This window comes from Oryzias latipes, chromosome 4, assembly GCF_002234675.1.
Source record: "Oryzias latipes chromosome 4, ASM223467v1".
Taxonomy (NCBI): domain Eukaryota; kingdom Metazoa; phylum Chordata; class Actinopteri; order Beloniformes; family Adrianichthyidae; genus Oryzias; species Oryzias latipes.
In genome coordinates this window covers 16,460,325-16,487,513 of record NC_019862.2, presented here as the reverse complement: position 1 = coordinate 16,487,513, position 27,189 = coordinate 16,460,325, and the positions used below count along the sequence as shown (strand labels likewise).

The 27,189-nt window shown below is 39.9% G+C and overlaps 1 protein-coding gene across 5 annotated transcripts in view; it reads right to left on the bottom strand.

Moving 5' to 3' along the window:
* Positions 1-4,112: 4,112 nt before the first annotated feature.
* The window catches only part of kank4 (KN motif and ankyrin repeat domains 4), an 80,724-nt gene continuing 57,647 nt past the window's right edge, over positions 4,113-27,189 (bottom strand). For 4 of the 5 annotated variants that reach the window (XM_020702481.2, XM_011474151.3, XM_011474149.3 and 1 more), the window contains 9 exons: positions 22,512-22,594; positions 18,846-22,184; positions 14,906-14,999; positions 11,691-11,942; positions 10,083-10,167; positions 9,464-9,683; positions 9,234-9,376; positions 8,699-8,899; positions 4,113-5,670 (listed from right to left, as the gene is read on the bottom strand). In XM_020702481.2, the coding sequence (XP_020558140.1) occupies positions 5,563-5,670; positions 8,699-8,899; positions 9,234-9,376; positions 9,464-9,683; positions 10,083-10,167; positions 11,691-11,942; positions 14,906-14,999; positions 18,846-22,184; positions 22,512-22,530 (4,461 nt within the window). In that variant the 5' untranslated portion in view covers positions 22,531-22,594 and the 3' untranslated portion in view covers positions 4,113-5,562. Of the gene's footprint in view, positions 5,671-8,698; positions 8,900-9,233; positions 9,377-9,463; positions 9,684-10,082; positions 10,168-11,690; positions 11,943-14,905; positions 15,000-18,845; positions 22,185-22,511; positions 22,595-22,955; positions 23,469-27,189 lie in introns of those variants that run through there. The other variant, XM_023954324.1, reaches the window with a different exon arrangement.

Here is a 27,189-nt window from a genome sequence, read left to right as displayed (position 1 = left end):
CCCCCCCTCCTTACCTTTTTTTTAATCCATGTTTTTCTTCCCCCTAAGACAGCACAAGGGTTAAATCACAATTAAAGCTGCATGTTGTAAACACAAACAATAAATATGATGCGAAAAACAAATACTGTCTTTAAAGAAAGTAGTTGGAATTCAAGATCTACATCAGAATATCACAGTCAAACTTTAGAGTTTCTCTTTGCAAAAAGTAGTTCAGTGAACTCCAAGTATCAAAGACTATACTCAAAATGAGATAGTATACTTGAAGTTTACTTTTTATATACTATCAACATAGTATAACCTTAAAATGTTCCAATTTAGTCTGAATAAATATTCAGATATACTTCCTACACTACACGTACATGCTCAGTACTTATACTTCTGAGTATACTTAATATATATACGTAAGTATACTTAGTCAAGCTACAAGTGTACTACTTTTTGCTAAGGGTTGTCATAAACAACATTTTCAATTTTATTTCAATTTTCATTTTCAATGTTATAATTATAATTGGGCATAATAATCTGCTTTTACTGTGTTTTTATTTTAAGGACGACATCTGATTTGTGAGCTTTAGGCTGCTCTCCCATGAATGCTTTTGAAGCTGCTCAGTGAAGGATCTTGACACGGCTCCTGAATCATTTTAAAGCTGCTCTTTTGTTGCTTAGTCTAAAGTTTATTTCCAATTGGTCAATTTGTGATTTGACATGAATTTGCTGCTGGTTTGTAGTCTCCTTCTGATCAATCCGTGTAAAGATCTTCTATAATTAAATGTTCTTAGTCATTTTAAATTTGCTTCGTGACTGCTCCCTGCTCCATGAATGCATGGCTGATTCAACCTGCAGTTTCTGTAAAACCTGTGTGTTGTGCAAGATCATGAAATTTCATTTTGTCATGTAAAACACCATTACTCGACTAAAAAGCGCAGTGTTAAGGGAAAGCAGTGCCATTTTTAAATCTAACCTGTGTGGACATATGTCAAGTCTCTTTTCTTATCATTTTAAGACTTTTGTAACCTATTCCCTTCTTTTGTTAACCACTTTAGAGTCCAGCTATAGCCATGTCCTGGTTGAGCTGCTTTCCGGCACCATCAACACAGAGGTCTTTATGAACATGGAGCCATTTGGGCCCATTTGTTATGTACTAAAAAACAGAGAGATGCTGCCAAGACGGCTTAGCCATTTAGAAATACCCGTTATTGAAGTGTTTGTGCCAGTTAAGTCTTTCATTTATGAAATGATGTTTTTCTAAATATGTAAAGAAAATTAAACTATAAAAAAGTTATATTTTCTATTTATAACAACTTTAACTTCTTTTATTTTTGACAGCAGCACATAGAAGTTCGCATCAAAATAAAATACAGCCTGCGTCAAAAAAGATTCTGCTGTTGCAGCAGATTTACTTAAATTAAAAATGCAAGAAAGTAAAAAGTGGTGCACCTTCATCGTTTTCCTCCTTTAACAATCAATTACAAACATCACAACATTAGTGCAAAATCAAGAAATCAATATAGTTATAAAAACACAATGCAAAAATTGCAGTAATAAAAATAATAAACCACTCTGAAAGTAAACCTAACCTTTTACCACCACTTGTCATCTGACATGTAAATGACAGAATTTAATGAACTAAAACCAATTCACCAAAACTATAAACCTATGATTCATTCAGATTGTTAGCATTTTTCCTGTTCTTCACCTGTTGAAACACTATACTACGGCTTGGTGCCATCTTTGATAAGAGGCATCTGACAAAAAGGGGGGAAAAGATGAATCTGATGCTATTGGGGTAAATATTCGCATTCCTAAAGTGTTTCATTAATTGATGAATTATCCCTTGTGCTATCTTAGATAACCCCACCCTTACATTGACGTGTTCTCCCTACCATGACAAAGGTGGATAAAGGTGGAAAGATTTAATGTAGTCCATGGAAACCAGTGAAGATCACAAATCATTGAAGAAAAAAGGTTCAGAGCACTGTCTAGTGGGTCTAGATGACCCAACGTTAAAGTGCCTAGGATAGCACAAGGGTTAAATTAGCAGCTCAATAATAATAATGACAATTTGGAAGAGATACATTACAAATAAATTGATCAAAAATATGTTGTTTTGGTATTATTATTATTAATATTAAAACAGTTGTTTTTTTTACTAATGTAATCTAAACCATTAGCAAAAAACTAAAAAAATGTGTAGAAATTCTGTAAGGGCCCAGAGCCCCTGGCATACACAATACAGAGGCCAAGCAAATACTTTGAGGGTGGGCTCAGTATTTCATTTTAAAATATTGCTTTTGTTACTTTAGTAATGCTTACAGAATCTTGTATTGATACTAATATTGAATCAAAAATTTGGAAGGGCAAAGCTTTTTGTTGGGAGGGGCAGCTGCCACCCCTTGCCCCAATGTAGCTCCACCCCTGCTGCATGCATTTCATTCAAAAATATTAATTTTTCAGCACAGCCTACTACTAAAGAGGGTACTTGTAAAGACTTTGTCTTTGAGGTGCATCCAACTCCACAAATTAATTATAATCCAAGTCCAAGTTTAGGTGTTTTTAATTCGGATAAGGTAACCCTTTCTGCATTATTACAAGAATTTAATTTAAATGTAAAAGAAATACTGCCTTTTTCAATTGTGTGTATTTTGAATAGTTGTTCATAAAACAAAACTTTATTTTATTAGATATGACCAAATTTCAAAAAAAAAATTGAGAGGTAATTTAATAATTAAAAGGTAAAAGTCAGTCTGCTGATAAAAACTGGCTTGGTACATTCTGAAAATGTTTGACAATCACAAACAAAAAAACAGAAAAGGATGAATCCTCAATGGTCAAATAAATGTTTATTTATTAGAAGTAGTTATCTGGTTCTGTAAGTTACAAGCTTCCACACAGAATATAACACGAGAGGTACAGACTTTTTACATTTGACTCATGTACACAGACTCTGGAAGTAAAAGGGGGACGTTTTTACTCTCATGATTGAATCTTCTTCGAGTCATTTCCTGTAATTTTCTCTGGTAGAGTTACAAGCCTACGATGCACCTCATCGAGTCACACAAAAACTGAAAACATCCAACCAGAAAAACAAGTCACATCATCAGGGAAACAGTTGGAAATCATTCACATTCCCCTTGAGCAGAATATTTGTCCATGCATCTGATATATATGTGATTTAAAAATAGAGCTTTCAGAATAAATACCTCATATACCTTTAAGACTATTAGACAATACTTGATATATAATTTCCCACAATACTGTATGTTTATATATGTGGCTAAAGAAAAGATTTATAATACATCAGAGTTCTATTATACTTCCATTTTAGTTGGATGTGAAACTCTTTTACATCCGATTCACACTGGATGAAATAATAGATTTTCATAAAAAACTAATGCTTAGGCACAGAAAACCAGGTAAAAACAAACAAAAAAATATTTCTTTTTCAGCATCCTGTGAGTCACTCTAAAGACCAGATCTTTTGAGAACTATAAAGCCTCTGTTATTCAACCCTTGTGCTATCCTATGGGGTCAAGATGACCATTGACGTGTTCTCTCTACCATGACAAAGGTGGAAAAAGTTGGAAAGATTTCATGCAATCCATGGACACCAGTGAAGATCACAAACCATTGAAGAAAAAAGGTTCAGAGCACTTTCTGGTGGGTCTAGATGACCCAACTCCCAATGTTAAAGTGCCTAGGATAGCACAAGGGACAATGCAGCTGGTATGTAGATAATATTCAAAATGTGTTATTTTATGTTGAAATATCTGGTAATGAACAAAAAAAAGGAATTTTCCACAAAAAATAAACATTTTTTTAATTTTGTTCTCATAAATTGTCTTCTATAGGTTTTTTTTATCATTTATTATAGCATTTAGCCTTAAAATAATGTTATTTTTTATATTAAATAAAGAATTGTTATACATAGATCTGGCAGTAATTAATTTGAGAGGTAAAGATTTTGCTTTATTATTATTTATGCAATCAAATAACACTGCAATGGATAATAAAAAAGAGTCACTCATATTGAAATGAATGGATGCTTTCTTTTATTGTGTTTTTATTTTATTCATTTTGTCACCTTACTGCTTTTGGGTTGTGTAAACATACCGAAATGTTTGGCATCAGCTGTGGTTTATGAGCGTGGAAAGTTGTAAACATTTGATCAGACCTCCTTTTTTGGTGCTTCAGAAATGCCGATGCAGATTTGCAGTCAACAACAAAAAAATACAGAAGGAGTTGTGTTCCAGGTTTTAGCATTTGCCCTGTGGGATTTCTGAATGTTTTAGTTCATCCTTCAAATTAAAAAAAAATGTGCAAGAGTTTTCCAGCTCTAAGCAGGAGGTTTCTTATTACTTGGCAAACTGTAGTTTTCAGCTGTTTTTCTTCTGTTCTGAGAAATATTTTAGGAACACGGTGTGCACATTTTTGGTCAATGTAAAACATTTGCACACCGTCTGATTAAGGCAACATCACACACACCCTTTGCAGTCATATTGCTTTTTGCTGCAACATTTAAAAACAACACATTTCTAAAGATCTTAACATGAAAATGTGAAAGAAAGAAAAGAAGAAATAAATTCACCCAAAACTAAACATCATAGCTGCAACATCCACAAATGTTGACCATGTGATCCATGCCAGATTAGTTAAACTTGCTACATATGTCTTTTTTTTTTGTCTTTTTTACCTTGAAATGTGTCATAACCAGTCTGACATTCATTGTGCAGTTTGTTTTGTTTTTTACTCATTGATAGGAGGCGGGCAGACCAACAAGGCAAAAGATGTAGAGAATCCATGAAAAAGAGCAGTATTATAACATACTGCTGAGCATGAGCGCACATGAATCAGCCAGTAGGGGGGTGGGAACAGTTGGCATGCAGCGCCTCCAAATGATTCAGTTTGTTTTTCAACTAAACACGTTTTATATTCTTTTCTTTTTTTTCATGATTCATAACGGATGAATCCTCCCTTACATGATGACAGTTATCGCTTCTGGAGTAATATCTGCACACAAATATAATAGCTGATTATTCACTGTACACGACACATAAAAAAAGGTGCAGTAGAAAATACAGTCTTTTTAGGATTATGATTTGTTAGAGTAACATTCTAAGTTTTAATAGGTTCTCAACAATGGCTTAGGTTTAAACCTGAAAATATATCAATGCCATAACAGAAAATAATGTATATTCAATACTATATATCTGAAAGGTAGATCATGTGCTTATTATTTCTGCTTTGAGGGTCAGTCGATGAGGAGAAGCAGCAGCTCGGAGCATGGTCACCCATCGTCCCACCTCAGGTTCTCACCCTGTGTCTGAAGTCACTTTGATCGCCATGGTGATTTTCCACCCACATGTGACCACTTGAGGTTGATGCAGCATATCCACTCACAGGGCATGGTGGGAAGGCTATGAAAGAAAACCCTCCTGTCCCGGAAGTTTGAATGAGGTTTCCTCGACTTTTTATTTTAGTTACCTACTTTTTTTAGCTTCTTTAGTGTTGGATTTCGGTTATTGTGGAAGGCTGTGGAACTCGTCTGGTCTGAACGAGCCTGGCTCAGAGGAGCTTGGCGCTTGAGGTGGACTCAGAGGCATCGGTCCTCAGGAGCTCGGCTATGTCTTGGTGAAAGGCCTCCTCTGCAGCTGATAAAGCTGTGCGACCATTCTGGGGAAGAAAATGGGGGATAAAATCAAAAAACAGCTTTTTAAGCATACCTGCTGCAGGAACAGCTGCAGTCCTCAGGGTGGCAGTGTTGCAATAATTTAAACCCATTCCGACCACACTACTGACAAATGCACCTTCTCCTCCTGACACTTCCAGAGTGAAAATATCACAAAAACAATATTCTGTCAGCATTAATCAGCTAAAGGATACATTGTTTTTTTCACATCGCATTGAAAAACTAAAATTAAATCAAAATGAGTAAAAAGCAGGTTTGTTAAAGCACAATGAGGACAAGCAGGATTTATTGACCTAAATAAACCCACATTTTATATTATTCTGTGTCAACTTATTAGGAATGCTTGATCTATTCAGATAGGAACATAATCCCTGATGGAGGCTTGTGATATAATACATTTGATCAACCTGCATAACATCTGGAGTTCTTGAAGACTTACATTTTAAACCACAACAGCAAACTGGCATTGCACTGTTGTTAATGACCTGTCGTAGAATATTTCAAGTACCTCCATGTCACTTGATGAACAGTTTCTCTAACCATGTTTTCACAGAGCGAGTTAAGGGGGGTTGATAGTAGGCAGGAGGCTGTTTTGATTACTTTTTTTTTCCATTTCTCTGATCAATTCCTTTAAATTAGAGGATACAAAGAATTAATATCAAAAGCAAAACTGATCAATATTCAGTGTTGCTGCTTTTATCCACTTTCATAAATTTTATTTTACCCAATTTTGTTTGGAAACTATGACTGATGACATCATCAATCCATCTTCTGAATCAGCTGAATCCCTTTTGGAGTCACAGGGTTGCTAAGCCAGCTACTGTTGGGCGTAGACAGGGTACACCCTGAACAAAACACCAGTGTGTTGCAGGGCCACACACTCACACAGCTATGGACAATTTAGAGTTATCAATTAAACTGTGAAGCTGGATTTTGGACTTTAAGTTTTGAAAGGAAGGCAAAGAGAAATGCAAGGTGGAGAACATCGAAACTCCACACAGACAGCTGGGATTTGAACCACAGCCTTCTCACTGGGAGGTGAGAGCCCTAACCACAGCACCACCATGTATTGATGACTATAAAACTTGCCTTTTCTTTAAATCCATGTCAAGCATTTATCATTCTAATCAATAAATATCATTTCATTTCCATTAAATTTCAAAATTTAAAAGATACTTTTATGAACTTACCCCCCAATTGTTTAGTTTTTTGGCCTTCATCTATACATAAAAACCTATTTTAGATTGAAAGGCATTGTTGAAGATTCCACTGAAATACTTCAGACTGAATCAGTCTGTGACTGTACATCTCGCAGAAATGAACAGATCAATATGAAACTCTAATCTGAACGATCACTGAACCATTTTGTGGGTCAGTTGTTGGGGATTGAAGCATTAATACAGTGAGCACAAAACACAGTACGGCTAAAGAAGCAGTGGTAAACTTTGCAGAGACTCCGACAGAAAATATAAATGTATTATCAGAGATCAGTTTTATGGAGAAAATTACTTTTTGTTTAAAGGAAAAACCAGAAAAAACAAATGAATCTAGATACAAATAATAAAGTATAATTAAATGAATGTAAAGGAAGTCAGTAGAAAAATTCGCCCTCTTTTTCCTATAAAATATTTTTTTAAATGATCGGTAAATAGCAGGTAAATGTCAAGATTAGAAGAACAAAAATATGAAAGAAAAATTGTTTTAACTCTTGAACGTCAGAGTTTGATATATAAGAGCCTGTGTCCCATCTTCTTGCAATTGCGTAAGCTTTGCACTTTACTGACGTCTGCGTTCAAAATCTGGGGTAAACGCATTGCTACACAAGTTTTCATGATGGTTTTTGGCCTCAACGTACAAAAACCAGGTTGAACTTTGACCAATCAGGGACTCGGACTTGGTAGTGATGAATGGATGTTGTCTCCTTTAAGTCACGGAAGTTGGAAAACTGATTTTGTGGGAAAGAAGTTAATAATTGTGGTTTGTGCCTGATATAATTACCAAGTGTTTCATATATTGGAATAGAGCTGTAAAAGAAAAAGAGTGGAGACAGATTTGCAAGATTTGATCAGAGATCAATTTTATGGAGCAAATTACTTTTTGCTTCAATGAAAAATGGGGTTTAAATTAATCTAAATACAAATAATACAAGGAAGATTTTTTTATGTACAGGAAGTCCACAAATGGCACAAAGCCTCTTCCAACTGTTGGGTTGTGGACATGCACTAGTAAACACTAGAAAGAGCAGAAGAAGAAGAAGCCCCTCCCTGCCCGCCCAATGTGAGCACCATGGGATGTATGCGCGTTCAACGACACACATATAGCGCATTCTGGCACGTCTGTAAGTTTACAGTTTTGAAAATCCAGAAACCCTTAATGCTTACAGTTACGTTACACCTAGTTTTACAGACCATAGTAACATTTTTCTGAGACAGCATTTATTTTAATTCTGGAACTTAAGGCTTGGCTTTCAAAAAGTGACTTGAGAAGCACTGTTAAGAACAATGATGATTAGGATTTATTTAGGAGCCACACGGATTGATTTCTTTGCACTGTTGACAGTGACCTTTTATGCCCTGTTTTGCTGTTTGTTGGTGAGAGCTTGTCTGGAATTGGATCACAGAGAACGCAAGAGGAAATGGTGGAAGAGGAAAAGAATCAATGTGTTGCAATGATATCAAAGCCCCAATCTCTGAAGATTACTCAAACAAATGCCAGCAAACCTCATTGAACTAAATCAACATTGTGCAGAGGAGTCCTTAAGATTGCTCTTCTGCTTTTTCTGAGTTTTATTGTTTTATTTTGAACTAAGTTTTTCATTGATAGTCACTCAAAGGACTGACAACGTTGGAATTTTCACTGCACTAAACATTTAAATCATGCTCAGTATCGAGACAAAAAAGAAAAAAACAGAGGAAAACAAATGCATGTGTCTTATCCTTGTACCCTCTGGACAATCTGATGATATCTCTGCAAACAGCGGCATGATTTCAGATTTACACGGCAACAGTCTACCTTATCTGTGAGGCTGGCATTGCAGCGTCCGGTTTCCAGCAGCAGGCGGACAATGTGTGTGTGTCCGTGCTCGCTGGCACACATCAGCGCCGTGGATCCCTCGCAGTCCTGGGCATTTACATCCGCGCCACAGCTGAGGAGCAGCTTCACCATGGCAACACGGCCATGCCTCACTGCAAGCATAAGTGCCGTCTGGCCTGCCTGGAGAGAGCGCAAAGCCAAGATGGAGATTTAAATAAGAATTTAACACAGGCTAGTTATGAGAAAGATGTAAAAGAGGATTTAACTCTGGGGGGGATATGGATAAAAAGTGGCAAAGCAGGGGTTGAAACTATAGAATAAGGCTCCTTTTTATTTTCTCCAGAAAATTCATTCCTGCAGTGTGACCCACATAAAACTACACAACTTTCAACAACTCCAGGTGTCCCTCAATCCGTTCATTTCACTCACAAAGCAACACAATTGCAAAAAAATACAATCCTAATTTCTTTATTAAAGTCAGTGTGACGGTTGTGTGACTGCAAGAGTGTGCTACCTGTCTGGAGCGAGCATTGACGTCCCCCAGTCTCAGCAGCTGATGGGCCACCTCCAGATCATCCGCACTCTCTGCAGCCGTCAGTGCAGCCAGCATCACAGGTGTGTAGCCCGCCTTGTTCACATTGTCTATTTCACACAGACCTGAGAACACAAACACAGAGTTGCAGACGCAGAGGCAGTGTCACTTGCCCTGTCTGGGTATTAATCTATCTTGAGTGCATGCCTCACCAGTGTCTAGCAGCAGTTTGACCACAGAGAAGTTGGAGTGTGACACGCTGTAATGGAGAGCCATATTCCCGTTGCCGTCTGTCAAGTTAACCACATATGGCAGGAGGGTAGGGGTTGTTCGTCCCACTTGCCGCAGGTATAACCTGACAGTATCAGCCTGAGAGTCTTTCTGACTGGAAACCCTGAACCACTCCTGGTAGAGAACCACCAGGACCTGACGCTAAGGAGCGAGACAACATGAGAAATATTTAAAACAAAGAAAGATAATGAGAGAAAAGCAAGTTTTTCTTTTAAAATCTTTGAATATATCAAAATTAAAACAGTTAGGCAGCTTTTATTTACAGAATGCTAGTAAAGTGTGTGGAACTGCCCGTTTCTTCATCTGTCACATATAATGATCGAGTTTATGATATATGATTCTCAGGCATTGTTTTGAGTAAAATGTGCTTATTGCTAATTTGGGATAATTTGGCAACTTTTACCATTTTTAATTGTTTTTGTTTGTTTAGTACCAAAGATGCCCCTTAGCAGTATGTAATTTAAAATGTATTTGTTTTTCAATCTTAACCCATTTTTTTAGCCTTTTACACACATCTCTTCTATACAAAAACATGTTTACCATTTCTTTATCTGGAGATGAAACCTCTTCCATGCGGTCCTTTACGTAAACACAAGCATCAATGAAACCCTTGTCAACTTTCTCCCTGAAACACACAAAAAAACAACATTAAAAAGATTTTGTATCATACTACTTCTGTATATTTGTGCAAACAACTCACTAACTTTTCGTCCAAGCCTAAGTTTCCCGCCACCCAAAAATCTCCAAAACATTTGATTTTAGAGAAGCTAAAGCTTCCACCATAAAACACCCACACAAACACACACACATACACACAGGAATGAACAAATAGGTGAAGAACGATGAGTTAATAAGTCCTGCCTTCTCCCTTATCAACGCTCTTGCCCCCATGGCTCTCAGCCCTGCCTGCATACCTGGGACACAGCAGTCAGTAACAAGCATGACAACGCTGTCAGTTATTTGCTTTAGTCTCAGACTGCTGGCACATCATGGCATGATGAGTGTCTGCACAGCATGAGTCCAGAACAGAGAGGTGAGAAGTGCTTGAAGTTTACTGGGAAGTTTGCAGGGTTATAAAAACTATTTGTGTGTGTGTTTTCACTGTTGCTCTGTGTGTTCCTCTGAGGCGTTCAGATGCCAAAAGTCTTGAAACTGCAGACAGGAGAAGTAAGTGACATTAATCTTTTTTGCTACAGTGCAGAGGTGCTCTGGGAAATGTTGCATGCTGACATTTGCGTGGGTGTGATGAGAGGCATCCAACTAAAATGGCATTAGCTACCCCGAAAGTGCACAGCGCCCCCTACTGCATCACAAAACCTGAGCGCGTCCTCTAAGAAAATAAAAAGGCGACAGAGCAGTCCCATGCTGATGCCCCTTTTCTCAGAGCAGCGTACACGGCTTTCCAGTTGTAGCAGGTCTTTGTGTGTCAAATCAATCCTTCAGCCTCCGTTTCATGTGTGACGCACAGGATGGAGCAGTACCCAGAAACAAGCACTGAGTGAAAAATGTCATATTTCCCCCCTAAATGCACTGACTGTTGTTCCAATGCATGGGGGACTTATTGTGTATCTGCAAACGGTGACGGCAACATCACAGGTTTAGTGGGTCGACACATTAAAACATGATTAAACTACCTCAACATGAGTTTGATAAAGTATTTAAGAGTGATTTTCTAAACCCTTATTTAAGATTAATTGGCTTACTTTGCATTAGCGCCTTCAGTATTTTTAATTAGGGAAAACAAAGCTGAGGAATACAGATACAAACTACTCAAAATGTGAAGAAATGAGTCCTTCTCAAGTACAAAATGTTTTAATTCTTGTTTTTTTTCAATTTCTATTCAATTTCCTTTCTATAGCCCAATATTACAACATAGTTATCTCAACGGGCTTTACACCGGTAATTGTACAAAACATAAAATCAGTTTTAAAATACAATAAAACAAAAAATAATTTAAAATTTTATGAACTAAGCCTTTCATTTATTGGTTAACGCTGACTTGTTTAATTCTGGTATTTCTCTATCATTTAATGAATAATTAATACAAATTTTCTTAGGATATAACTAAGTATGAAAATGTTCCTGTGTCCACACTAACATCTTACAAATCTCTGAGCACTATTGTAAAAAGGTTGATAACCGTCTCACCCTTCCTCCTCCTCCAGAAGCTCATGTCCTTCTTCTGGATCCATCAGACCTCTCTCAACCTCCTTCTGGTCAGCAGAGGCATCCCCTTTATCGGCCGGGACCTCTGCCTCTCCCTCCTGGACCTCCACTGCTTCCTCTGGCTCCTTTTCCTTCTCCACCTTTACCTCCAAGCTGTCCTCTTCCTCTCCTTCCTCCACCTCCACTTTTGACTTCTCGTCTCCGCTGGACTCTTCACTGGATGTTGTTTCATAGCTTTAAAAAAAAAATACATTTTTTCAGTGTCCTGAATTTTACAAAGTTTCACTTTAAAAAATTATGAAAGCATAGATAAATAAACACATGATGGAATGTATTTCCTCTCTGAAAGTAAACAGGTTGAAAAGAACACACACACCCACACACACACACAAAAGTGACCACATCATCTAACATCTAAAGAATAAAGCTAAATTAACCAAAGCTCAAAGGTTATGTGCCTTTAAGTGTCTTGTATTCTGCTGCCAGATGTCTAACACATCCTCTAAACAATCAACCAAATACATAAACAGCATTCTCATTTAGAGATGTGCTGTTTTGTTCACTGATTTCTTATGTTTAAGGCTAAAGAAGTTTTGCGCATTTGTGTGTTCACTGAGCATGTCAGTGAGGCCAGCGACCAGGTAAGTCACTGAATGCTACTGATTCATGGGAAATGTTGGCATTTATTAGGCACACTGAAACACACACAGCTTCACAGGACACTTTTCAGGGGCCGCAACATTCCCTGAATTCCTGAGGAACTCAAGGGAGAGCAAAGATAGGTTAGACCATCCAAAGAGGAGAAACAAAACCAGCAACCCACTTCCTGGTGTGGGCAGAAGCCTAAATATAGTCAGGGAAAACACTGTCTGATGGCGTTGTCTCTGGAGGAAAAACATCTGCTTGAACTGAGCGGTGTAAGTTAGCTGGATGTTTATCACAGAGGAAGGGGTGATATGGGCTATTTATACAGCTTATACAAAGATCATAAAGCATATTAATGCATGTTACTCCTTGCAGTAACACTGGTGGTCCTGAAAGTGATTTGGGGTGTGTTTGCAGAACCATTTGAAGTTGAGAGGACTGCTGGAGAGAAACTGGAGGTAGTTTTGCTGAGGCAAGCGTGTTTGAAAACGATGCAGCACAGGAATGTCGGCAAGAAGGCAGTAAAGAAATGCACTCACAGCAGCTATTTCCCCCATTTGCAAAATGGTCACAGCAATTTAATGCAAACTTGTGCCCTGCAAAGAGAAATGCTCACCTCTTTCATGAAGGGTAAGCTTTAAAAACCCACTCCAATCATCTTCTGATCTATTGTAAAACTGTCCCCAGTGGTCTTTTAATTATGATTATGCTGTTTTTAGTCAAAAAAAATAAAATAAAATAAAAACCTGACATTTTCTAGGACATAGTCTCTGCAGAGCTGCATGAGTTGAAATTCACCTCTGAGTTGTGGGGAGGACTATTGGTGCACAGTAAGTCCGCCACTAGTTCTCGTTCTCCATCTGTTTACACGCAGATACATCAGCATCAAGCAGAGCCTATGTAGGTTCACACCTACAGGTTTTTGCCAACAGCATTTTTCATCTGCTCCTGATTCACAACAATTTGGATTAAGAAATATTCATAAATGCAATTTAAGCATTATTTTCTTTATGAGAAAAATTGCAACAATAACATGTTAAGAAGGAAAATTCTATTGGAGTGGGTCTTCAAAAACAAAATAAATTGACTTAAGGGTTAAAAACATAAAAGATAAGGCGAGGGTTAAAGAAATGCAAACCTTTTTTTCTTACATTTTTAAAGTCTGATTACAATTTGAGGTTGCCATTTTTCTTTTAATTTGAAAGATTAGCTTAAAAAAGACAAGACAATAATTTTAGTGTGGGATAAAGATTACTTTAGATATAAAGCCTACTTTAGATCATAAATCAGCAGGTTTGCATACTCACACCCAATGCATTTAGTATAAACATCAGACAAAAATGTCAAAAAAAGATAAAATTACTCCTTGGAAAAATTGGCACCTTTGTTCTCACCACTGCTTCCACATGTTGACCTAAAGTTTAAGCTGAATGACAAACACATTGTGAACTCACCCACCACAGTAGATCCTGACATGGGCACACTCAAAAAAGCATTGAAGAAAGCAGAAAACAACACCTGCAGCCTCTTGTAAAACATATTCCTGCACATCAGTACAAACGCACACAATCCCACTTTTCAGGAGAAAACTCGCATTGAAGCAGAAACTGGGACCAAAAATAAAGCAGCTTTGAAGGAATATAAGGAATTAATATTCAATGATGAAATGCCATTAGTAATTTTATTATGAAATGGGAAAAAAGGAAACAATGCAAAAAGTTAGACAAAAAATTTTTAAATTTAAGGATAAAAAATATACCAATTAAAAATTCAGATACCTCTTTTTCTTTCTAAGACTTTGTTCACATTTACAGCCAGAAATATTATGCAAATTATTTTAAACAACAAAATTCTTTTTTATAGAAGTTACAAACCAAAATCCACTCAACTCTCTAGTATTTTAGGAACTCATGAGCCACCACTTGTATGTCAAATCTAAGTCTTCATCTCAAGTGATTTATATCACACTAGGAGTACCAGCAGCTAGTGTGCCGAGCTATTTTGGGACTGATATGCACCTATAGAATCACATGACCATATTGATTCCTCTAAGAAGGTCAAGCATCTACTGAACAGGTTTTCGACAAAAATTTACACATTTTACTAAAAATGCAATGAGAACAAGTTAAGCAACTAACAGCAAAAAGGCTCCAGGGCAGGTTAAGAAATAATCAAATGACTCATAGTTCATCCTTCTGACATAAAAAGGGAGGGTTTATGGTTCAATGTTATTCATTAAAGACAAGATGCAAGCATTAATTCTTAGAATCATTACAAATTACTTTGAAACAGTGCAGTGATGGACACATATTTCTGCCCAAGTTACAATTAATAACAGGGCCGAAGTGAGCTTTTCTGAGAACAAGCTGACATTTTGCCAAATTAAAAACTGTCCACCTTATTGACTTTTATCATTTCAATGATCAAGTATGCCTCGCTGCAAACACTGACAGATATTAGTTCAACGGGCCTAAAAGGCAAAAAGCGCCTCGTTTATTATTGCACTCTCATGTGTTTTTATGTAAACCGTTAAGATTAAAAAGAGGTTTTACCCTCCATTGACTCCGACAAACTTCAGGTTTTTCTTGGCTCCCTTGTTTCCTTGCTTGTCAGCAGCCCCATTTTTCTTCATAATGGATTTGAGACCTGGCGAAGAAGAGGACAGAGAGAAGAAGAGTGAGGACATAAAAGCTGTGTCAGATTTCAGAGGAACTGAGACGTACATTTGTGTGAAGCTTGTGTGCTTAACAATCTGTTTGTTTTTTTGTGTTACAGCCTCTCAATCTGTGTGGTCAAGTCTACATAAAACAAAAAAAACTATTTTTTAGCTTTGAACTGTGTTTTTAAAGTTGCTTGCTACATATGCAAATACTGGAGGAATTTCAGTGTTTCTGTAATGAAAAACCCAAGATACAAAGTACCTCTTTTTTGTTTTTTCTGAATTGATCTTTCAAAAAGTTGCAAATAGTTCTTGTGCTGTTGAAAGAAAGCTAGCATCTGAAACCTCACAGATATTCAGAGAACAAAAACTAAAGGCCCGTTCACACCGGGACGAATTTCGCCGGCGATTTTCGCCGACGTTTAACGCCTTGTGACTAAACAAAGGGCACCAATGAGAGTGTGCACACCGATGCGAAAAAACGCCACGCGTCAAAGCGTCAAAAAAAAAACCGCCCCGGGTTCGTTTTTTTTTTTCGACGCGTCGCGTCGAAATCTATTCGACCAATGAGAATGCCGCTTTTGCACACGTGTCTGGAGCTTCTGAAGTTACAGTAAAACACAACTTGGGGGCGCTCAAACACAAAACTGCCTTGCTGAGCACACATACCAGCGAAGAAGATAGACGCCAAGTAGCGTCTACACTGCCACGAAGAAATAATGAGGTTTTTGGATGTGTAACCCATGTGCTATCCTAGGTACTTTAATATAGGGAGTTGGGTCATCTAGACCCACTAGACCAGGGGTCGGCAACCCATGGCTCCGGAGCCACATGTGGCTCTTTCATCCATCTGTTGTGGCTCCCTGTGACTTTGGAAAATAATGAGTATTTTATAATAATTAAATTTTATTTTAGTTTGTTCATTTTTCATTGCATTTCAAAGGCGCTGATGGCTCCGTACGAAGCGTGAGCCACATAAAAAACATCTTCGTAATGAGCTCGTATTTATCGGGCGAGACCTGCAGAGCTGATAGCAGGGAGAGGCACGCGGGGCGGCTTCAATAAACACTCCGATCTTCTGCCGGGAACTTGACGTACCACGGGGCAGAGACCAACTCGCTGATGACTGAGAGTTCGCGCCAGCGTTGCCAGATAGTCACAGTTTTCCAGCCGAAAAGTCATCTGAAAACCGCCAGACCCAGCCAAAAACCGCCCAACACAGCTTTTGTTGATGTTTTTTTTTCCATACTGGACTGATAAAATAAAAGATTTTTCTAAATAAAAGGTAGTTCAGACTAAAAATAAAATGTGTACAATATTGAATATTTCTTCAGCAGGCCGCCTTCTTCCATTCATTTGCTTAACCCGCTCTATCCCCGCTATAACCTGCGTCCGGCTCTTTCATCCTTGTGCGGCGCTGGAGCGCCCTGACTATCGTATTTAGCGCTCTCTGTGTAGAATACACTGAGGAGCGCGGGGGAAACCAACTCTCAGCTGCAGAGGAGGTGAAAAGGTGAACAGGTAGAGAGGAAAAGCAGGTAAAGAGGCAGAGGAGGGGCTTTGGCTTCAAACTCTGTCAGAGAGATGGAGACACGGGCGTCAGATTCAGACGCAGCTTTCCCTGCAGGAGTTAAAGCAGAGCCTTTTCCTGGGATGATTTTATGAACTCAAACATGGAAACATGATTACCAAGTAGAACTCTTCAAAATAATAACCTGATCTCTCCACATTCTCAGTGTCTACCATGCATTGATAAACACATCGCTCCATGCAGCAATCAGACCAGAACCAGTAGCTCCTCCCACACGCGACCGCGGTATCATCCTTTAGAACACAATGTGCATTTGCAGCGACGTATGCTTCAGACGATTGGCCAATCTACATGTCAATCAAGTCCCGTACATCTCAGTGAGGACTTTGGTGGATTTTAAAGAAGTACTTTTTTTTTTTTTTTAACTTTTTTTTTTACTCGACGTAATGAGCACCTTTGAATAATATATACATGCATAATATATATAAGGATGTCAAAACGGGTTGTGGCTCCGGGTGCTTTCTTTTTTATTAGGGGCGGTCCCAAATGGCTCTTTGAGTAAAAAAGGTTGCCGACCCCTGCACTAGACAGTGCGCTAAACCTTTTTTCTTCAATGATTTGTGAACCTCACTGGTGTCCATGGACTACATGAAATCCTCTCCACCTTTATCCACCTTTGTCGTGGTAGGGAGAACACGTCAATGTAAGGGTGGGGTCATAGGATAGCACAAGAGTTAATGGTTAGCAACAGAATCATGTGAGGGCAAAGAAAGGAGAAGCCGAGTCCCATCTTTAGGATCAAGCTTTACTCTTGTATAACAGCTACAAAGAAAGTGCTCCATGATATGAAGTCATTTGATTAAAATCAATGTTTACAGGTCCTTCACACATTTCCCACAGCAATATAGCATAGATCACCAGCAGTGCACAACCTTGACATTGTCAGGTCCATTTATGTATGTTAGACAGCAATAACTGATCCACTTGGTCTATTTTGCTGACTCCTTCTGGCTTTCGGCCCAGTATGGCTGTGTAATGTGTAATGGCTGACAGCAGACATAGTGCAGAGTATCTATGATGTACAAGAAGTACAAGAAAGTGGCTTGGAGCCAAAATAACCAAGAGTAAAAAAATAAATAAAACACAATCCAACAGACCACCAAGAAGAAAAATGCTTCCAGATTAAGTATCTAACAGGAGACAGCAACAGATGGAATTATGTCATAAATTTGGCTGTCGTCTGTTAAAAATACTTGAAATCTAATTGGGCTCATTTGTTTAAATCATCATTTTAGAGAATTTGTAGAAATCATCATTAACTAATAACTGTAAAAACACTGTTTAGACAATTTATGGATGTTAACACAGAGAACACAAATCCAGGGGATCTGCTCTCCTCTTAAGAGCACTCCTGTTCACACCACTCCCGGCACTGAACTGAACATGAACTTTGAACACACTGAGTGTATGTGAGAGAGTTTCTGAGCTCCTGGACAGAAGCTGTGTTTGAGCATCAAGGGAGGGAAGAGAGGCTTCATGTGTTTGATGTGCGTCTCAGAGCCAGTGCTTGCAATGCTACTGTGAGCTGTGAGCAAGATAAGCACACGTCCACATTACCTGGATGATTGTGTGCTTGTAATGCCTGTAACAATATTAGTGCTCTGAGAGGCCACAAGAGCCTGTTATTTAACCTCCGCTTTGTAGAAGGTACTTTTGTTTTCATTGCACCAACATTTTCCATATCTTAGAAAACCTTGGTTGTGTTACAGATAGACATTACAGATAAATAACTCTTATTCCTACTTCAGGTCTATTGCCTCCAATTAGGTGAGTCAGATGAATAACTGACCAGACCAGGGTTTTAGATTTTTTTACATCTTTCAGTAACATTCAGGTTTTCAGGTAACATCAAAAACCAGCATGTTGTACGCGCTCCACCTCATTGTAAGTTTGAACATACTAGTGTCTAATACCAATTGAGAAATATGCTCACGCGAAGAGATAAAAGCTCTACCTAAACACGAGGCAGAAAGAGAAAAATGTCAAAGCAATCTCACAGCATTCAGCTGCTCCTGTCAGCCTTCAAGGGAGGTAAATGATACTCTGTGTACCCATTAATAATAAGAGTCTTTTGAGGTGGGAGATTACACATGATGTGCTTTAATGAATTGTTATGGCTAATTCAACTATGGCGCTCATGAAGGGATCATGTCGGTAAGTGTGAGGGATGGATTCGGCTTAGTGTAGCTAATAGGTAAACAGCTTTCAGATGTTCAGATACATAAATGAACAGTGTGCTTACCTTGTTCTTTCTGTTTGCTGGCAGCAGCTCCTTTCTGGCTTGGGGAGTAGAAGGCAGACAGAACACTAAGGGAGCTCACCAGTTGACTCTGAATAGAGCTCATTTTAGAAGGACCAGGTTTCCCTGCTGGTTTCCCTGTTGTTGCTGCTGCTGTTGCTGCTGGAGCTGATTTTCCTGCCGGCTTGGATGGAGTTCCCTTTCCCGCTTCAACCTTTTTGCCAACTGTCTGTTTCTGTGCAACGGGGATCTCCTGCTGGCTGGCCATCTGCTGAGTTCCAGAGCTGCTCCCCAGTTGTGCCCATTGCTCTCCAAGAAGCCCAGTTAGACGAGTTACAACTTGGCCCAAGGCTGCAGGAGATGTTGGGGAGTCACTAGAGCCCCTGCGAGCAGCCTGGGCCTCACCAGATCCTCTTCGCAAGGCCTGGGCTTCACTCGAGCCCCTACGCTGAGCCGCTTCATTGGAGCTTCTTCGCAGGGATTGTGTCTCTCCAACACCTTTTTGAGGTTGTTGGCTTTCGCTGGAAGATCTACGTGTGCCCTGAGACTGAGCATCAGACACTCGTCGAGCTGGGTGGGTTTTGGCATCAACAGAAGAACGACTTAAAGACTGTGACACACCTGATGCCTTCTGTGGTGCTTTCATCTCTTTTGAGTCCCGACGGGATGTGGATGCTTGAGACTGAGACTGGGTTTGAATGGATTTGGGCCTAGATGGAAGTTCACTCAGACTTGAAGGTTTCTGGGCATCTGTTTTGGATTGTGCTTTAGGCAGCTTCACTTTAGACTCTTCAGTCAGTTTCACTGTGGGACTCGGAGCTTCAACCTGAGATACTGAACGGACTTGATCTTTTTTAGGTGGTCCAGAGGACGTCATGGGGGATTGATTCTTTTCCTGGACTACGGTCTGTACCTGGGGCTGGGTTTTAGTTTGGATCTCTTGGGTTTGAGCTTTATTTGATTCGGTAGATCCTGCCTGACTTTGAATTGATGGATGTGTCTGTTCTGTTGAGGGTTTCCGACCTCGTTGTGGTCTAACAGGAACTACTGCTGTCACTGCTGAATTATCTGACAGTACTAAGACATCTTCAGTGTTTACCTTGTTCTTAGTTGATGGACTTACATCATCTACTTTTCCTGGCTCTGCTTTCTCTGTAGTCTGTGGAATTTGCTTTGCTTTGGAGTCATCATGTGCTTGGCTGGCGTCTGTAAGAGTCCTTCCTGTTGTACAAACTGGACTGGGAGTCGCTTCGGTATGACTAAAGGCATCCGAAACTCCAGTTTTCCCAAGTGTACTTTCTGCAATTGAACTCAACACAGAAGCCTCTACAACCACACTTTTAAATTCCACAGCAGTTGCTTGATTTATTCTTTCATCTTTTGGTCTTTCACTGTCCACAGCCCCTGCATCTGCACCCTGTTCCTCCATACTTCTGGCCGGGTTATTGTCCAGTCTTCTGTCAGTCTCTGTCTCAGTTTGCTGGTCAGCCCTCCGTGCTACCTCTGTTTCTGTCACCCTGTCGACAGTATCCACTCTTTCTGTCTCTGTCCCTTGATTTACACTGTTGGCTCTTGGCCTCTGTGGATGGTCCGTCACTATTTCTCCCTCTGTTTCTGTGATTTGGTTTACCCTCTCAGCTACAGGCGTCTCAGTCATCTGATCCTGAGTGATGATGCTCTCTGTAATAGTGCCCTGTTCCATACTGTTGGCTCTGGGGCGAGGTGGAATTACCGCCATTATTTCTCCCTCTATCTCTGTTGTCTGGTCATGTGTGTCAACTTTTGTAGTCACCATTGCCTGATCTATGCTCCCGGTTCTGGGCGTGGGTACGTAAACTTCCACATAGATTCTATCAGTGTCTGTCCCTTGATCTATTGTTGAAGGTAATTCTGTCTCTGTTTCCTGGTTGGTGCAATCTATTCTCTCTGTAACTGTCCCCATGTCAATGCTTCTTCTTCTCGTCTGCTCATGTGTTTGTGTGGTACAAATTTCCACTCTCATTCCTTCACTTAGTTGTAAAATTCTCTCCTCTTTCGTTTTGTTTTCTTGTATTTGTTGCTTCAGAAGATTGTTAGTTCTCTCTAGTTCTTGGCTGGCCTGAGTAAGTTTTGCCTCCAGTGTCATTAACTTCTCCTGCAACTTCTGTGTTCCATCCCAATCATCAACTCTTTTTTCCTTTCCTGTATTGCTTTCTTTAGTATTGCACGTCTCATTTTCTTTAATATTAATCTTAGATGATGTCATCATCTGTCCTTGGACACCCTGAGGCTGGTTCTGCTCTGCATGCTCAAATGTCTCTTTTTGTTTGTCTAATTTTTTGGGTGGTTGTGTTTGTCTCACCGCTGTGGCAGTCTCCTGAGATAACTCTTTATCTGTTGCTACATCATCTTGTCTTTCTTTAACTGTAACTTTTTCTTCTAATGCAGTCTCTGCAGCCTCTGAGCCTCCAGAGACTTGAGTCAAAAGAGAGAAGTCTTGCTCTGCTGAAGGACCTTTAAAATGGATGGCTGAAGCAGCATCTGGGCTTTTGGCTGCTGCAGATGATGATGTAGAAACAAGGGTCTGGGTCTGGACTTTCAGCTGATTCAAAAGTTGCTCCCTCTCTTCTCTCAAGGAGCAGATCTGAGCCTTTAGTTCAGGGATAGTTTTGACCTGCTCCTCAAGTTCTCTGACTCGCTTTAGAGCCACAGTAATCTGCTGGTGAAGACCAGCTCGATCCTGTGGGAGGCACCGTCTTTCTGTGATGTCTGGTGAAGGACGGAACATGTTCTCTGTTGATCCATTTTCAGGTGTTCCAGTTGTGCAGTCCGGGCTGCTTGAATCAGAACCTTTGCGCTGTTGTAGGGTGATGGGCATGCTCGATGCTCTAAGAAGATTTGGCCGACTTTGACTCACAGCATTGTCTTCACCTTGTGTACCAGCGCCTATCTCTTCTCTGGGTTTTCCTGGCACAAAACCAATTCCTTGACTAGTTTGTCCTCTACAACTAGAAGTTCCTCCTTCACCTCCCCTAAAGTCAAAGATCTGTTGGACCTCAGTCACCCGTGATTTAGGTTTGGGTCCCAAAGTGGATGTCCCAGGCCATGCACTATCTTTGTCCTTAAGGGTAGGTCTAACCCCATGGCCAGGGAGGCTGAAATTTCTTGGCAAAGTACTGAATTTAGCAGGGCCTTTTATCCTTCGATGGATGTGCACTCTTTTGATGGTGTTGCCTTTTTCAATATCATCCACATACTTGAGGAAGTCAAGGTCCAGATGGAAGCCATAGGGAGTCTCCACTGAGTATGGCAGCTGCTTCCTCTGAACACCACCCTCTTTGGCACTGGTCTGAATCCCATTAGCTGTAAAGAATGAACAGAAATCAAAAGTTACACTGACCTGTGAATGTCTGATTGGACAACAAACACGATCCATTTACATAGACAGGAGTGTGTTCTACTAATGCTCCTTTATTTTCTAAAGTGGCATCACTTGCAGTCCCAAAGCAAACTAACTAGCATGTGAAAAAAAACTGTGTCAGTGTGAGTGAGGGCAGATATTGTCAATTTACAGAGAAAAAAGCCATTAGCTCCATTCATTCACATAAAGGATGATTACGTTAAGAGTTATACTTGTTATATAGTAATTGGTGATAAGCAAATTAACTGTACATGGCATATAGGACTTACTGCTTGTCTTGTCCATCATGGGAGGCAGAGGTCTCAGTCATCTACTTTGTGTTTACTGCAGTTGAAGCGGCCAACCAGCCAACCTAAAATGAACAGAAATTATCATGTATTTATGTTTTAAAAAGTGAATCATGAAGAAAAGGAAAAAAAGTGGAAGGACTTAAAAATTGTATGCCTTCCTAAATGTTCAGTAAAAAGTTTTTAAAAATTATATCCAAACTAATAGAAAACCTTAATCAATTTGTTTATCTTTGCAAAAAATGCACTTCAACACTAAATCCAAAAAACAACAACAGATAAATGCACAAATACACTGTTGATGCATAAAACCCTTAGTTTTGGACCAAATTCAATGCTTCTATTATCTGACAGGGTTTACTCATCTGGCTGGAGCTAACATCACTAAAAGTCACCTGAATATTTTTCCATGTTAGAAGCACTAACCTATTTGAGGTGCTGAATTAGGTCTACATTCGGAGACATGTGTGTTTGAGCTCCATGCAGCTAGGATTTTTTCCAGTGGCTTGAAGTGAGTCCTTGCCATGTAGACAGTCATGTGGTGTGCAGTGTCGGGAGGGGACAAACTGCAAGGCAAGCGTTGTACGAGTAAGATGTGTAATCAATCAAAGGGGCAGTCGACCCACTCTGGGACCTTAACAGGAAATGTGACAAGTTCTATTGGCCCCTGTCCCGCCTTCATAGATTGAGCCCTAACAATGAAATAAATGGCTGACCTGGAGCAAAGTTGTTTTTTCTGCCACAGATGAGCACATGAACATACACACTGAAAGACACACAAATTAACCCACACGATAGGACACTCAGAGATCATTGCCATGGCAACCAATCCCAAATCCATTCTCTCTCTGGGTCCCAGGAGTGAGGAGAGCACAGGCATCCCTGACTTCTCAGGATACTTAATGCAACTATGATCAGCGTGCCGTCTTTGAGGATTAATTAGCTGATATGGGAGCAAAAGAATGCTGTAAGTAATTGCTGAGTTAAGTACAGGCAGACCCTGGTGGCAATGATACACAGTGGGCAGGCAGCAAAACCTTCCTTAATTAGATCATTACTAACAGGAGCCAGAGAGTTACAGCTGAGAGAAGGGACAAGGCACAGTGATGAGCTAAAAAAAGAAAGAGGAAGAGTGAATGAATGGACATTCACCAGGTGAATGAGACACAAATTAAAATGTAGCAGACAGTCATGACAGCATGCAATCGGATGGATAGAAGAATGATATAGTCAGAATAAATGAAGTCAGGATCATCTCCCTAACAATGATTTCTTGAATGAGGCACTCCACTTGCATTTTGAAAGAGGCATTAAATGTTTTTAAGTCTTCCTATTCTTGTGGTGTATTTTTACAGCATTTTGTGCAAGGAAGCAGTCTGCAAAAAAGCATCAGTTCCACACCTAAGAAGCAGCTCATTCCTTTGGGAGATACTGCTTTTGAATTGCCTGGAACTTTTCTTTCTTTACTCAATAGCATCCCCCATGCATAATAAGGGATAAGTTTGGCACACCTTGCAAACAGAGGAGGGAACTATCATGCATTTTATTTCTAACCGCAGATGGGGCTGCAGAAGGAGGAGCCAGAAGTAACCATATAAAGAAAAGAAGTTAAAAACAAGATGAGCAGCAATGTATTATATGTTATATATTTTGTATTTATAAATAAGACTTGGTTTTGTTAATAATCCTGTGTTAATTTGTGTTAATTTCATTATGGGTAGCTAAAAAAGGGCTCAGGTGAGCTCCAGCAAGGTAATAGGAGTAGCTATTAGATCACTTAGGTTAGTTAATAATTACATTTTGGAAGCCTTTGATGTTGTCAAAGCATTATTCGTGCTGAGGTAAAGTTCTAATGACTATGCAATGGCAGCTAATAAAGGGCGGTGCCAATCCAAACTAAAAGCATTAGCTGTACGCTGCACCACTACGGTCACTGTCTTTCTAAGCTCTTGTTTGGGTGCTCTCTAACTGTGACTGTTCTACGTGATGGGAAATATGCATGTTTTGACTCAGCCATTGTGTTTGAACACGGGAGTAAAACCGTGATTCACACAAGCTCATAATAACCTCCTAAAGGACACGCCGCAATCTGTCAGCACCGATCTAATAAGTGTGACAGCTGGGCGAAAGGCCGCAGTATCAGTAATGTGTTGCCCGGAAGTCGGGAGAATGACTGCATAGTAAACAAGCTCATACTGACAGCTTCAGGATGTCAGACCCAGACTCAGAGAATTAGTCAAAATATATTTCCTCTATCCAAGTATCCATTTAAATTATTTCAATTAGGTTTTTATCTTTGACAAGCTAAACACCTACTTAGGGAATACACATCAAAAGAACACACAGAGAGTAAAAATGCTGCTGAACTAACTCACCAAAGCATTAATTGAAAGTCATGGGTCATTACGTTGGAGTGCCTGTGCGGGGGAGATTGAATTAATCTGATACTCTGACAAGGAGAATGGTTAGACAAAACACAGACCAGCAGGAAATAAGTTGAAAAAGAGCAGGCAAAGGACAAGAGGTCGGCCAATGTGCGATAAGGTAAAGAAAAATTAAAAGACAGTGTTTGAAGTGGCAGCTGGGGCTATTATTTATCAATTTCTTCCTATTTATCCATCTTATGTAAGGTCATTTTTGAATTTGTACATTTGTGTTAACATAAATTGTTGTGCTTGGGCTGTTGCCGTAGGTCTAAAAATGAGTCATTGTTAAAGAACTAAAGCAGCTGCCAATAAAACCCTGGTAAACCGAGACACTAAATGACAGGCTAATGTTGTTATCACCTCCATGACATGAAAGCAGCCCTCTGTGTACTCTTGTGTTAGCCTGAGAAAATAAGCAGGGCTGTCAAGCCTAATATGTTAATGATCAGCAAACAAATTCAAGCCATGTGCAAAGGAACAGATGAACACCTGTTAAACATTTATTGTAGTAGCAAAAACGTTAGCAATGATCTAAGACATTTTTTTGTAAATTGGTGGCATTTAGGATCAATGTATAGGTCAATTTGAAAAAAAATGTACACGTCTTATATTAATACTTTTTCAACCCAGTGTGTGTCACTGCTGCTGCCTGCTGAGCCAACTGTGTCGGTCTGTGTCTACATTAAAAACCATTAAATTAAAAAATATGTGCTGCATTTCCTGCACTATCGAAAACATCATCAACAAATGGTTCATTTTCAAACTTGTGTCATATATGAGACACACAAAATTATAGCGCACATAAGCGAGACAAAAAAGTCAGACTTTATTAACTACGTTCACAATAGCTCTAATTCTTGTTTGTGACATGATACATGCTAGCTACAGTACAGACCAAAAGTTTGGACACACCTTCCCATTCATTTAAATGAGAAGGTGTGTCCAAACGTTTGGTCTGTACTGTACGTTAGCGTATTTAAAATAACACCCAACCTCTCTGCAACACACAAAAAAAGCAGATTGATCCCCAGAAAACAAATGTTACTGTGACTACAGTAACAACAGTAATAGTAACAGTAACTTGTGTGGTTACTCACACAAGCTCGGGTCCTCTACCAGTGGCCTGGGAGCTTGAGGGTCCTGCACAGTCTCTTAGCTGTTCCTAGCACTGCGCTTTTCTGGACTGAGAGGTCTGAGGTCTTTCCAGGTATCTGTTGTAGCCACTCCTCTAGCTTGGGGGTTACTGCCCCGAGTGCTCCAATTACCACAGGCACCACTGTCACCTGCACTTTCCATGCTTTCTCCAGTTCTTCTCTGAGTCCCTGGTATTTCTCCAGTTTCTCATGGAGAATGTCAATGTCTGGTTGGTTCACCATTACCATTCTATCGGTCTGGATCTGGAAGTCCCACAGGATCTTTGCCCTTTCATTCTCTACCACCTTCTGAGGTGTTTCCCATTTTGACCTTGGGGTTTCCAGTCCATATTCTGCACAAATGTTCCTGTACATTATATTCCAGCCACTTGATTGTGGCGCTCTATGTATGCTTTACCTGCCAACATCTTACATCCTGCAGTTATGTGCTGGATTGTTTCAGGTGCCTCTTTGCACAGCCTACACCGTGGGTCTTGTCTGGTGTGGTAGATCTGAGCTTCTATTGCTCTGGTGTTAAGGGCTTGTTCCTGAGCTACCAGGATGAGCCCTTCAGTGCTGTCCTGTAGGCCAGCTCTTTCTAGCCATTGGTAGGACTTCTTGATATCAGCCACTTCAGTTATGGTCCGGTGGTACATCCCATGCAGGGGTTTGTCCTCCCATGAGGATCTGTCCTCCAGCACCTTATCGTCTGCTCTCCATTGCCTGAGACATTCACTGAGCACACTGTCAGTTGGGACCTTGAGCTTGATATACTCATGCATCTTGGATGTTTCATCCTGGATAGTGGCTTCCACGCTCACTAGTCCTCGGCCTCTTCCCTCGGGCTAGCATACAGTCTCAGGGTGCTGGATTTGGGATGGAGCCCTCCATGCATGGTGGGGAGCTTTCGTGTTTTAACATCTGTGGTCTGTATCTCTTCCTTTGGCCATCTTATTATTCCTGCAGGGTATCTGATAACTGGCAGTGCGTAGCTGTTTATTGCCCGGGTCTTATTTTTGCCATTGAGCTGGCTTCTCAGGACTTGCCTCACTCGTTGGAGGTATTTAGCTGTTGCGGTTTTCCTTGTTGCCTGCTCCAGGT